The sequence below is a fragment of the Boleophthalmus pectinirostris genome, unplaced genomic scaffold, assembly GCF_026225935.1.
Source record: "Boleophthalmus pectinirostris isolate CB_2022bp ecotype Guang Dong unplaced genomic scaffold, ASM2622593v1 HiC_scaffold_18, whole genome shotgun sequence".
Taxonomy (NCBI): domain Eukaryota; kingdom Metazoa; phylum Chordata; class Actinopteri; order Gobiiformes; family Gobiidae; genus Boleophthalmus; species Boleophthalmus pectinirostris.
The window spans coordinates 38,658,912-38,672,074 of NW_026571133.1; the positions used below are offsets into that span (position 1 = coordinate 38,658,912).

At 39.3% G+C, this 13,163-nt stretch overlaps 1 protein-coding gene across 7 annotated transcripts in view; it reads left to right on the plus strand.

Moving 5' to 3' along the window:
• rxraa (retinoid X receptor, alpha a) overlaps window positions 1-13,163 on the plus strand; it is a 361,198-nt gene that overhangs the window by 220,290 nt on the left and 127,745 nt on the right. For 4 of the 7 annotated variants that reach the window (XM_055154228.1, XM_055154231.1, XM_055154230.1 and 1 more), the window contains one exon: window positions 3,127-3,364. In XM_055154228.1, coding sequence (XP_055010203.1) covers window positions 3,127-3,364 — 238 coding nt within the window. Of the gene's footprint in view, window positions 1-3,126; window positions 3,366-13,163 lie in introns of all 7 variants that reach the window. The other 3 variants (XM_055154229.1, XM_055154232.1, XM_020938191.2) reach the window with 1 other exon arrangement.

The window sequence follows — 13,163 nt, forward strand, 5'->3', positions numbered from 1 at the left end:
TAGCATAATATAAAATGCAGTAAAGATTTTGTATCCGAGTTTTACCTAAAGGGAATTTTCTCTTGAAACGTTGGCTGGCAATTTTTATTCATCAAAACATCCAAATATCTTAAATATTTTACACGTAACTGATTCTGCCTCAGTCTGCGGGCTTTCCCCCAACTTACCTTTACCTTGAAAAACATGTCTCCGCAGATCTGACTTGGTCGGGCAGTGTCATTCAGGTATTTTGTTTTAATCCAAGTTAAATATTGTTTCCAATTGATTCTTATTTTTATCTTTCAAAATATGGACAGTATTGGAATGTTGTTACTGTAATAGCATGAAACCATTGTGCTATTGGGCAAGACACTTCTCCATCAGTAAAAACGAGCGACGATGGTGAGGCCATAGGTGCTATAGATTTTTTTGTAATACTTTACTTCTACACTATTTTCCAGCAGTTCTATATTTCGTATGTTTAACTGTAGCTACCACTTACTTCTGGTGTCAGTTTTTTTTTCTCCTGTCCAAAAATTCCTGCTGTGTTTATTTAAAATATGATATATTCAAGTTACACGTTGGTTTATTTTCACTTAAAGCTCGTATTTGGATAACGTGTCATTCCAGTGCAGTTGTTTTAATTGCTCACCGTAGAAGTGTTCTCACATAACTCGTGGAACTGTGCTGAGATCATGGGAAGGTTGTAATGTCAAAGAAAGTGGAAAAATGTCAAACTTGCAGCGTGACCTGAAGGGGGCGTGCTACATATCGACTTTTCTTTACTTTATAGGGGCTGTCATCGGGATATCACCATGTCAAAGTCAATTTAAGTGTTGAAATGTTTGACTCGATTTCAGTGTAGCAGTAGCATAGATCAGGGCTGTCAGCAGGAGCCCTGGGACCAAAAAGTGTTTTGTTGGAAAATATTTAATATAATCAAAGTGTTATAGAGTTATAGGAATATTCTGGGGGGTCATCAGCATGTTATTTATCGTTTCGGTATTGAGTTAAGTTAAGTGCCTTAACTGTAACCATTCTCAGTATATGGACAGGCTCATGTGAAAGCTCAGAACCTCCAGAATTCTCTCCCTGAGCTGCAGAGGCTGGAGTTTAGGTAGTGACCATTCAGATCAGAGAGTTCTTTTAGGTTTAAGGGCCTGTGTACATGAGAACGCTTGCAGGTAAAAAAAAAAAAAAGAAAAAATATTTTATCAAAAGTGCGTTTCGTTTAGACTGTGACGGCGTTTTTGGGTAGCCAAGCTGGCGCCACCTAGTGCCTCTGCTCAGTTTCATTTCTGTCCAGCGACTAGATCAGGAATCAGAATACACTAGACGGTTCGCAAAAACCCCGGAAGTGTGAGTTCAGGCACCAGCCAATCAGCGAAGAGCCAGACATTCTGTGTTGGCAACGATTCCCGAGATCGAGGATTTAAAGCCGGAACAAAGAGAATGTTTGGTGAATTTTATCAAGACGTTAGAAAAACGTTATTGCCCTTCTTCCTACGGGATATGGGAAAAGCTTAATATACCAGTTACCCATGTTAGCGGCGCTTTACATACATCACGACCAAATAGCAGCGATTGGTTAAATAAAAAAAGTACCAAGTTACCATCGAGCAAACGAATCCCAATGCTGTGAGGTCAGATAATGAATAAGTCACCAGTTGTGGGAAATTTTGAGTGCACTACTTTTTCACCAACTGGTCATTCGCACACCCCTGAAAATGGCGTGACTCCAAAAAAGTGCGGAACAGTGTGGACATTCGGACGCAGCACGATAGAAATGTTTGGTGAATTTTATCAAGGGGAAAGACGTTATTGTCCTTCTTCCTGCGGGATTTGGGAAAAGCTTAATATACCAGTTAGTCCCGTGAGCGGCGCATTACATACGTCACGACCAAACAGCAGTGATTGGTTAGAAAAGTACCAACCTACCGTCGAGCGAACAAATCCTAATGCTGCGAGGTCAGACAGTTTCTACGAAGTGAAACCGGCTGATGAATGAAGCTAGTTTTTGGGGCTTAAAAACTGCAAAAATTTGAAACCACCCTCCAGAGTAGAAAAGTTGAATATGCTCCACCATCTACACTACCCAAACTGATCAGATCTGCTCACGTCACGTACGCGTTTAAGTCACATACATCACCACCTAGCTGCCTGGCATGCATACCCAATCAAATTCCACACACTTTTGCGTCACCGTATGCATGCAGATTTCCTCCCGAAAATGCTCATCTAAACACAGAATAAAAAGTGAAGACGCGACTCCACCTTTGCATTTTCTGTTCAGACCGTTATTATATAAACATAGCCTAAACCAACTGGATTTCAGCGCTGAAACTGGCAACCCAGACTCCTATGAGGCTCTTTCTGCTTTCTGATAACACATTGCAATTGTTATTAGTAAAATCAATATTTAATTTAAGCAAGTCTACCTCATACCTGTTTATGTTTATGAAATGTTTATCAAAATCTTACTTACAGTTCTTTTAAAATCAAATACTGTTACTTCAGAACTTTCTACAAATTCTCAAAGCAGACCTATACTGCAAAATGTACTTTAATAGTTGTTTTCCTTTCTTATTTACCCTCTGGAAGTTGTATTTGGACTCATTTGTGCATATTTGAGTCATCTTTAACCACTTAAGGACGACATTTTGCTGATCACCACCACTTTCAGTGCACTGTACTTCAATTTCTCCAACATTCTCCAATTGTATTTTCTCAATCAGTAGTGATACACACTGGATAGGGCCGTGTTGTGCAGTCATTTTGGTACGAAAGAAAAAAAAAAACGCTGCTCGCTAGTGCAGCTATCCACGTCTTTTTGTTGTGATGACATTTATGGCGACGTCAGCTCCCATTGGGCGCCAGTTTTCCACAGCGGAAGTCAGCTGATTTGCTTCTTTTATTGTTGTTTTAGATGAATACTGTGATTTAAAATGTGCAAACTATAACATAATGATCCAAAAGTGTCATGGATTATAACTAAATAGCAAACACAAGCACAATATGTCTTCTTTAATTATTTGGGATGTGTGCTTTGAATAAAAAACATAAAAAAAATAAAATAAAAAAGACAAAATTCGTATCTCTGACATCCTTAAACATCCCACTTAACCTTCCCTCTCCTCCTCTTTACAGATTCTTCAGGCCAGGTCACCTCTTCTCCCCTGGGCTCCCCCACGTCTCACAGAGGGATGCACCCGTCCCTGCTCAGCCCGACCTCCATGGGGCCCTCGGGATCCTTGCACTCTCCCATCAGCACCCTGAGCTCGCCCATGAACGGCCTGGCATCGCCCTTCTCTGTCATCAGCTCACCCATGGGACCCCACTCCATGACCTCCCCCGGCATGGGCTACGGCCCCAGTGTCAGCCCCCAGGTAAGGACCAACACAAGAAATGTGGAGTTCTGCATTTGTGTTTCAGAGTACAAATGAGATCTTTTTTTAAATGGATGAGCTTGATAAAGATGATGCAAGGAAAGGAAAAAAACAGAAATGGTTAGGGTTGAGAAATGGGAGATTCTACTTGAGAATCAGTTATAATATTTTTCAAAAATTTTAAATAAGCTGAAATAACATATGATATTTATCTTGATCTTGTACATTCTGACTACAGTATTTTTTGGACTATAATTCGCTCCAGAGTATAAGTCACACCAGCCAAAAAATGCGTAATGAAGAAGAAAAAAACATATAAGTCGCACTTTTTGTGGGAAGTGTATTTTATAAAATCAGAGACCAGGAACTGACATTTCATGTTGAAAGTCAAGTTCTAGTAATAACAATAGAACAACAGGCTGTTAACGTCACATATGAACAGTTCTTCAGATAACTAGAGCATAAACAACAGAACAGAACAAGTTTACCAAACTCTCCATCTCACTCCAAATCACTAAATCCATTCAATTCTTCATCCTCGGTGTCACTTCTGAGCAACTCCGGAGGTAAACAGAGCACCGCTTCCTTTTCTGTGTAGCTCTTGTCAAACTCAGCATCAGTTCCAGTTAGAATTATTCCGGCCTTTCTGAATCCCGACAGGATGGTTTCGGTTTTCACTGAAGTCCAGGCTTGGTCGATCCATCCGGTGACTTCCAGGAAAGTTGCATGGTGCACTCTCACGGTTGTCACAAATTTCTCGCTCACTCCAAACTTTCTTTCTGCTGCTCGATTACCTTTTACAGCTGCATATATTGCTACTTGCAGCTTGTGATCTGTAAAATATGTAAGTCTAAGTCACAGGAAACACCCAAACCAGGAAAAAAGTGCGACTTATAGTCCGAAAAATACGGTACAAATTTGAACTGCCAATGGTACAGCCAACTGTATCTTTAAAGGTGCACTATGTAATCAATAGAGGGTGCTCCACTTCCTTGCCTCCATGGAGATGTTTGCAGAGAATATCCCACAGAATTGCATTAAACGTATATACTTTGAAATACCTTAATTGCAAAGTTACAAGCTGCACCTTTAAAAATAAAATAAATAAGAACAAAGCTGTTGATAAATAAGCGTTATATTTGGGGGACAATGATTTGAAGTGATTGGCTGACAGTGATACGTGACAGGAAGTACGAATGAGGAATATTTGGTGAAAGGATATGCTTCTGGATTGAAAATATAGTTACATTTTTTTCAGTTTATCACAAATTTGCTGAAGTGGACCGAAATATATTATAATTATTCTTGTTTAAAGGTTTACACTGCATGCTTTTATGTTGCCGATTGCAATCTGTATGATATTTATATTTTGCCTGATTTTTACTGCTTTTAAAAGTATGAAATTCAGACCTAGATCATTTGAAACAGTTTGTAGTGGTCCAAAGTTAATCCTCATTTACCTTTTTGTACACCAAGCATCCTAATTATTCACGTCAAAGAGTTTATAAGCACTTTCACTTTTAACTTTCAGAGGCCAGCGCAGAGTTTTAGTACATGGGACAAAACCAGGCCCATATGCTTTTTTGTTGCTATCATTGTTGTCGTCAGTTGTCAGGGGCTGATTTTCATTGTCCTGAATTGGCCAGTCACTTGTAGGTGCATCGTTTGCTTGCCGGTCATTAAGATCCCAAACTTTCAGGAGTTGCATAATCACCTGACTGACAAAAAGACAAATTTATTTAAAAATTACACAGTTTTCTACTTTTTATAATGACCTCCTGACCTTTTTATTTGGCTGATTTGGAACACTTTTTGAATGTTATTATCAATTCAGAATCAAAATCAGAACACACTTTGGAGTTTAATTAAAATATATTAAAACTTTTGGCTAAATTATTGTTATTGTGATTTCAGCTGATGCAATATTAGGCAAGAAACTAAATAAAATAAAAGTCTGCAGACAGAATTGTTATTATTACATATAGTTATTTGACCATTTAATTCCAATTTAGCCTATTGTAAATTGCATGGTTAAAATTTCGAATATTAAGTAGAATTTTAAGAGTGCACCGATACTAGTAAGACTAAAACAAATCCAGTCTTTACCTTGCAAAAAAGGCAATAAGAGCAATCTCATTATCAACTTCAACCAATGTGTTATTTATAAACCTTCAAACTCTGAAATTTTAAGATTTAGTCGACCTTTATACTTTGAAAATCATGTTCAAATTAAACAACAATCTCTTGTCAAAATCATTACAGAATATGTTTAAACTCTGAAATAGTCGATATGGGCTCAGAAAGAATCAAAAAGAAAATCAGAACAAATGTTATGAAGTTGTGTGTATCTGTTAAAGGGTTGGAGCTCTGGAACAACTGTACAGAACATCTAAAATTGTGAAATACTCTCTTCCATTTTATAAAGAAATTTAAATATGTAACTCTACGCAGATACGTGAATTATAATACTTAGTTTGTGCTGTTGTACTTTGTTGTATTGTTACTGATTTGTTTGTTTCCTCTTGTTGTATTTATGAAGATGAACTGGTGTCAAGTTTAAAGCCTACACCTTTTCGGTCTGTGTATGTTAAATATGACTGTGAAATAATATCAGAACATACCTGTGACAGAAATAAATTAATCAATCAATACTGAAAAATGTTCTGGATCTGATATTGGCTTCGAAATATTGGTTCAGCCGATATCCTGGTCGTATAAATCAGTGTAATAAGACTTTTAACTTTTAACTGGTCGTAGTTGGCCCCAGATACTCTGATAATAATTGATTTACACAAAGTTGTTCTGTAGTTACGTAAAAGATAAAGAACACTTACACAACACATTTGGAGCAGTTTTGTCTTATTGTTTTTTTGTTGAAAGGAATTAAATACAATTTTCTGTCTCTGCTCTGGTATGGGTTGATAATGGGGAGCAGCAGATACTTAAAGGTGCACTGTGTAACTTTTTGGTTGGGGGTCCGTCACCTGCTTGTTTCTATGGAGATGTCATTGCTCTGCCTGGAATGTTCTACAGTATGACATGAAACAAATGTACTGTATACTTACTTTTAGTGCTCAAAAACAGCCATTCTGACTGTGAGCGGGTACGCCTCTCCACAGATCTGACCTGTACCTTGGTTTGGTTAGGTCTCCATGAAGAAAGCAAGGTTTAATATCAGAATTTTTACATTCAAATAGCTCTTATTCAGAAACTAGAGGGACTATTGAAATAAGTAAAGTATCAGAATGTAGGAAAGAGTTACACTCCAACAGGGTAAAGTTAAACCTGTGATATTCTTTCAAGTTGTTGTCAAAAATGTAAAAACTCATGTTGGTAACGGAGGGAATGAAATATGCAGCACTTTTTGGGCAATAAATCCAAACAGTGATAACTCTTGGTTCTCACTTCCATATCCTTAACAAACTGGTTTGAATATTTGCTTCATATAGTTTTCTACCATATGGTACAAGATTAGGTTGAAAAACCTCTTACTTTTTGAATAATGAGATTTTTTATTAAGAAAGATCATGGTAACGGAGGGAAAAGTAACGGAGGGAAAATTGTGCAAACAAGTAGAAGGTGCATGATTTTGCATAATTTGTCATCTTTTTTCTTCTGAATACTTTAATATTACTTCAAAATGAAAAGTAACTATTTCTATAAAATATGTCAGTCCTTCCAAGCAAATTTTTATCATTTTAAATACTTTTTTAAATTTTAAATCATGTACCTTCATCAACAGTTCAAAGATGGAATAACACAAGATATGATGAAATACATCCATTTATTGACATGATTTGCAGGTCTTTGAAATTTGGGAAATAATTTTTGTTCCATGTTTCATACATGGTCTGTTTAAAACGTATGGAACTTTAGAACCAAAAATGATACAGAAAAAAGGTCAACAGTTTCATAAACTAGAGTACATATGTATCTGTTGAATACATTTTTATATCAGATGCATTAACTTGAATTTTTGGCCTTGATGTTGACTTCTGCTTGACCGGGCCCCTATTAAATGCATTCATATAGATTTTACTCTGTGAAATATTTCCTCTGCATTTTAGAATACAATAGAATAGAAAGACTTTGTTGTCATTATACAATAGTATAATCAAATTCAGACCATCCCTCAGTGATACTTGGGCAACCTGTCAAGAACAGTGTGTGAACGTATATCCAGGTCTTGAGCAAGGTTTGGGGGACGATTTAACCCACTCTTCATGCTGTATTGAGGAAACTAGAGTACCCACCTGCCATGAGTCAAATCTGGGACCCTCTTGCTGTGAGTGTACCACCCATTCACCACACCGCAGCCTCTCCCTTCAGTCATGTTCCAGTCATCTCTGTGCTGTCATTTCACTGCTGTATAAAACTCACTGAGACTGAGAACATCAAAGCTCGGAGTGACCCAGATTCCCCATGTGAGAGAAGCCGATCTGAAATGAAAACGTGTCCCGTGTACAGTACAGTAACTGCTCTCTTTCTGCTAACTCATAATAGTTCCAGAGTCAATCACCGGCATGCTAATCGCTGCTTCCCTGTCCTGCGTGGAGAGGATTATAGAGTCATATTAGAGAATGGACACAGAATTTTCCCAAATAATGCAGTAGTTGTAATATTTAGTGTTTTTGTGAGGGTTGGGGATAGCAGTTTAGAGACATTTAAAGGATGTTGGTGGTTAATCCATGTTTAATCCTGAAATGATTTTGGATTTGTGAAGGAAAAGCTTGTTTTACAATTTTTCGCTATTAAATATTTTGAATGATGTTAAAGATTCTATATTACAGAAAATGGATTCCTGTGGGCTTTAGGTCATGTTATAATGTTGTTACCGCCTCAAAAACATACCTGGAGATGCGTTTTGTTTCAGTTGAAAGCATTTATTATTAGTCTGTCTACATCTTCAGTTCAAAATGCTCTATTCCACCTTGTGATGTCACATAGTGGTAGTTTAACAGATAAGTATTCGTCCACACTAATCCGATGGAAAGTGACTCCAGAGACAGAACAATCTGCTGCTCCCACGAATTCATCTGAGTACAGATCTGATCTGAAACTTTGGGGACACCTGAAAACGCTGATATGCTGACGTAGGTCTATGCACCGTGAAGTAATTCACCGCCAAAACGCTAAGAGGATAGAATGTTTATCCGTACAGTCTATGCGTATGACCTGCAGACGTATAATCTCTGAAAAGTTTATTATGAACCATTTCCTACGTGATAGAAGCACAGAACAGACTCACCATCAGCAGAACACCCCTCTGTCACAGCAAGAACTCTCATATTCCACTGAGTCGTGTCCTTAAGTCCGGCAGAAGCTGAACCACATCAGTGCACAATAGCGAGCAGTTTTTTGAGTGTTTAGTTTATACAAATTAGCCATGTGGTTTTAAGTTTCTGTAAAACATAAACAAATATGTTCAAAACTGTGTGGATAGGGAAGGCTTGCAGACACAGAAACGTGTCTGGACGCAAGTTGTTTCCAATATGGTGATACAGTGATTCAGTGATTCATTTCAGTGTAAACGTAACCTAAGTTAACAGCTACCTTTTACCTTTTAATTCAGCGTAGATTGGCAATTCCAGGTCTGAAATCATCCAAATGATTCTAGTGAAGATGCATGGAGTTTAAAAACACAGTGGAGCACTTCCTGTATCACCGCATGACATCACAAGGTGGTGTCATGTTCTCCATTTGAGAGAAGAACTCAGCCAAAATGTGCAAGGTTTGTGTGAATGCAACAAAACACAACTCTGGGTTTGTTTGTGATGAAATAAAAACATAATAACAGATCAGAAAACAGCATAATATGGGCCCTTTAAATAAATTCTGCATAAAAATCAAAGATAATTTTAGAATGTTGATGAATTTTAGATGTAAATGTATCTTATATAAATTTTAATACATTCAATGTATACAGCATTTTTATGGGCTCTTAAAATGTTTTACAGTGCGTTATTCATTCACTAGGCTATGTGGGGGAAGTGTCATGCCCAAGGACACAAGAGCAGCGTGCACTTGATTAGAGCCTCTGCTGCCCCACTTCGACGCTTGGTATTCCCATTGGTCTCCCATCCGAGTACTAACCAGGCCCACACTGCTTAGTTTCGGAGATGTGTTCTAAATTATCTCCATTGTTATCAACTGGAATACGCTTGAAGTGTCTTGCTGAAGGACACAACAACAGTAGGCACTAGACTAGAGCCTGCTGGTGCTCCATTGTGTATTCCCAGCGGTCTCCCATCCAAGTACTAACCAGACCCGGTCCTGCTTATCTTCAGAGATGTGTTCTAAATTATCTCCAGTCTAACTAGTTGGAATGTGCTTAAAGTGTCTTGCTAAAGGACACAACAACACTAGGCACTAGACCAGAGCTCCACTACGTATTCCCAGAGGTCTCTCATCCAAGTACTAACTCCCATCCAAGTACTAACCAGACCCGTTCTGCCTATCTTCTAAGATGTGTTCTGAATTATCTCCATTCTAACTAGTTGAAATATGCTTAAAGTGTCTTGCTAAAGGACACGACAACAGTAGGCACTAGACTAGAGCCACTGGTGCTCCACTGCGTATTCCCAGAGGTCTTCCATCCAAGTACTAACCAGACCCGGCTCTGCTTAGCGTCTTTGTTGTGTTCTGAATTACCGCCACCTTAACCAATTGGAATACCCCTGAAGTGTCTTGCCAAAGGACACAACAACAGTAGGCACTAGACTAGAACCACTTGTGCTCCACTGTGGCACCTTGTATTCCCTTTGGTCTCCCATTCAAGTACTAACCAGACCAGGCCCTGCTTAGCTTCGGAGATGTGTTCTAAATTATCTCCATTCTAACCAACTCTAATATGCTAAGTGCCTTGCCAAAGGACACAACAACAGTATGCACTAGACTAGAGCCGCTGGTGCTCCACTGCGTATTCCCAGTGGTGTCCCATCCAACTACTAACCAGACCCGGCCCTGCTTAGCTTCAGAGATGTGTTCTAAATTATCTCCATTCTAACCAACCGGAATACGCTTCAAGTGTCTTGCCAAAGGACACAACACCAGTATGCACTAGACTAGAGCCACTGGTGCTCCACTGTGTATTCCCAGAGGTGTGTCATCTACAGTAAGTACTAACCAGACCCGGCTCTGCTTAGTTTCAGAGATGTGTCCTGAATTATCGGCATCTTAACCAATTGGAATATGCTTGAAATGCCTTGCCAAAGGACACAACAACAGTATGCACTAGACAAGAGCTGCTCATACTCTATTATGTATTCCCAGCGGTCCGCCATCCAAGTACTAACCAGACCCAACCCTGCTTTGCTTCGGGGATGTTTTTCTGAATTCTTGTCATTCTAACCAATGAGGACACTTCTGTTTTTAAAATGAAATATTTGGGGCTTTTTTGTAATTATCCAACACACAGAAATGTATTTTTCTGTACAAGCTTGCTCTTTAATTGTTTGTCAAAATAGTTCCTTGAAATTCCAAATTCTTCTTCAAAATATCTCATTTGTACAGTTATATGTTGTTCCGGACTAAACCAGGACTAACCCAGGACTAAACCATGAACAGATCAGGACTAAACCAGGACTAAACCAGGACTAAACCATGTCTGAACAAGGATGGACTGGCTGTATCCTACACATGTCCAGGACTGAACCAGGACTAAACTCAGAACAGACCAGGACTAAATCAGGCCTAAACAAGGACTAAACCTGGATGGACAGGCTGTACATGTGTCCAGGACTAACCTAGGACTAAACCAGGACTAAACCAGGATGGATGGACTCTAGATGTGTCCAGGACTGACCCAGGACTAAACCAGGACTAAACCAGGATTAAACCAGGTCTGAACTAGGATGGACTGGCTGTAGCCTACACATGTCCAGGACTGAACCAGGACTAAACCCAGAACAGACCAGGACTAAACCAGACCTAAACAAAGACTAAACCAGGATGGACAGGCTGTAGATGTGTCCAGGACTCACCCAGGACTAAACCAGGACTGAGCCAAGACTAAACCAATAACAGACCAGGACTAAACCAATCTAAATTAGGATGGATTGACTGTAGCCTACATGTTTCCAGGTCTGGACTAGGACTAAACCCAGAAGAGACCAGGACTAAACCAGGATGGACAGGCCGTAGATGTGTCTAGGACTGACCCAGGACTAAACCAGAACTAGACAAGGACTAAACCAGGACTAAATAAAAACTAAACAAGGACTAAACCAGGATGGACAAGCTGTAGATGTGTCCAGGACTGACCTAAGACTAAACCAAGACTGAGCCAAGACAAAACCAGGACTAAACCAAGAACAGACCAGGTCTAAACCACGATGGACTGCCTGTGGATATGTCCAGGACTAACCCAGTACTAAACCAGGACTAACCCAGGAATAAAGCAGGACTGGGCCAAGACAAAAACAGGACTAAACCAAGAACAGACCAGGTCTAAACCACAATGGACTGCCTGTAGATATGTCCAGGATTAACCCAGGACTAAACCAGAACTAAACAAGGACTAAACTAGGTTTAAACCAGGACTAAACCATTTTTTCTTCAAATCATCTCATTTGCACAGTTAAATGTAGACAATACATCTCTACTTTACCAAACCTTCAGCACTGACAATCCGTATAACAATGAATTTCTTGGTGCTTTCGCTGCAGTGTTTTTACAAGGCCAACTTTACAGGTTTAATGTCAGTGTATACGCACAAAGGCATGCTCAATTAAGTTTTACACCAACCACTAACAAGCCGTACACACAGACAAAGGGCTGTGTAGGAGAGGGAGATGCACGGTTAGAACACTCAAGGTGCAAAAAAAAAAGAAAAGATATAGTTAAATAAACATCCATTGACATATTTTTGAAAAGAGAAATTTCAAAGTCTGTGTTTTCGTTTTTAAAAAAGAGCTGCTGTCAAGAATAGCAGAAGCAAAAACAGAAACTAAATCCCAGAGTCTCAAATTGAAAATGGTTTCTGGACTAACCCAGGACTAAATCAAGGCTAATCTAGGAGAAAAACAAGACTAAAACAGGACTAAACCAAGACTTAATCAAGATGGACGGGCTGCAGATGTGTCCAAAAAGGGAACCAGGACTAAACTGGGTCAAAACCAAGACTAAACCAGGACTAAACCAGAACTAAACCTAGACTAACCCAGGACTAAACCAGGACTTAATCAAGATGGACGGGTGGCAGATGTTTCCAAAACTGAACTAGGACTAAACCAAGATTAAACCAGAACTAAACCTAGACTAACCCAGGACTAAACCAAGACTAAACCAAGACTAAATCAAGACTAAACCAGGACTTAATCAGGACTTAACTAGGATGAATGGGCTGCAAATGTGTCCAAAAACTGAACCAGGACTAAATCTAACTAAACGAGAACTAAACCAGGATTAAACCAAGACTAACCCAGGACTAAACCAAGACTATACCAGGACTAAACCAGGACTTAACCAGGATGGACGGGACTGCATATGTGTCCGAAACTGAACCAGGACTAAACCAAGATTAAACCAGGACTAAACCAAGACTAAACCAGGACTAAACTAGGACTTAACCAAGATGGATGGGCTGCATATGTGTCCGAAACTGAACCAGGACTAAACCAAGACTTAATCAGATCTAAACCAGGACTAAACCAGGACTAACCCAGGACTAAACCAGAAATAAACCAGGACTAAACCAAGACTAAACCAAGACTAAACCAGGACCAAACCAGAACTAAACCTACACTAACCCAGGACTAAACCGGGACTTAACCAGGATGGACGGGCTGCAGATGTGTC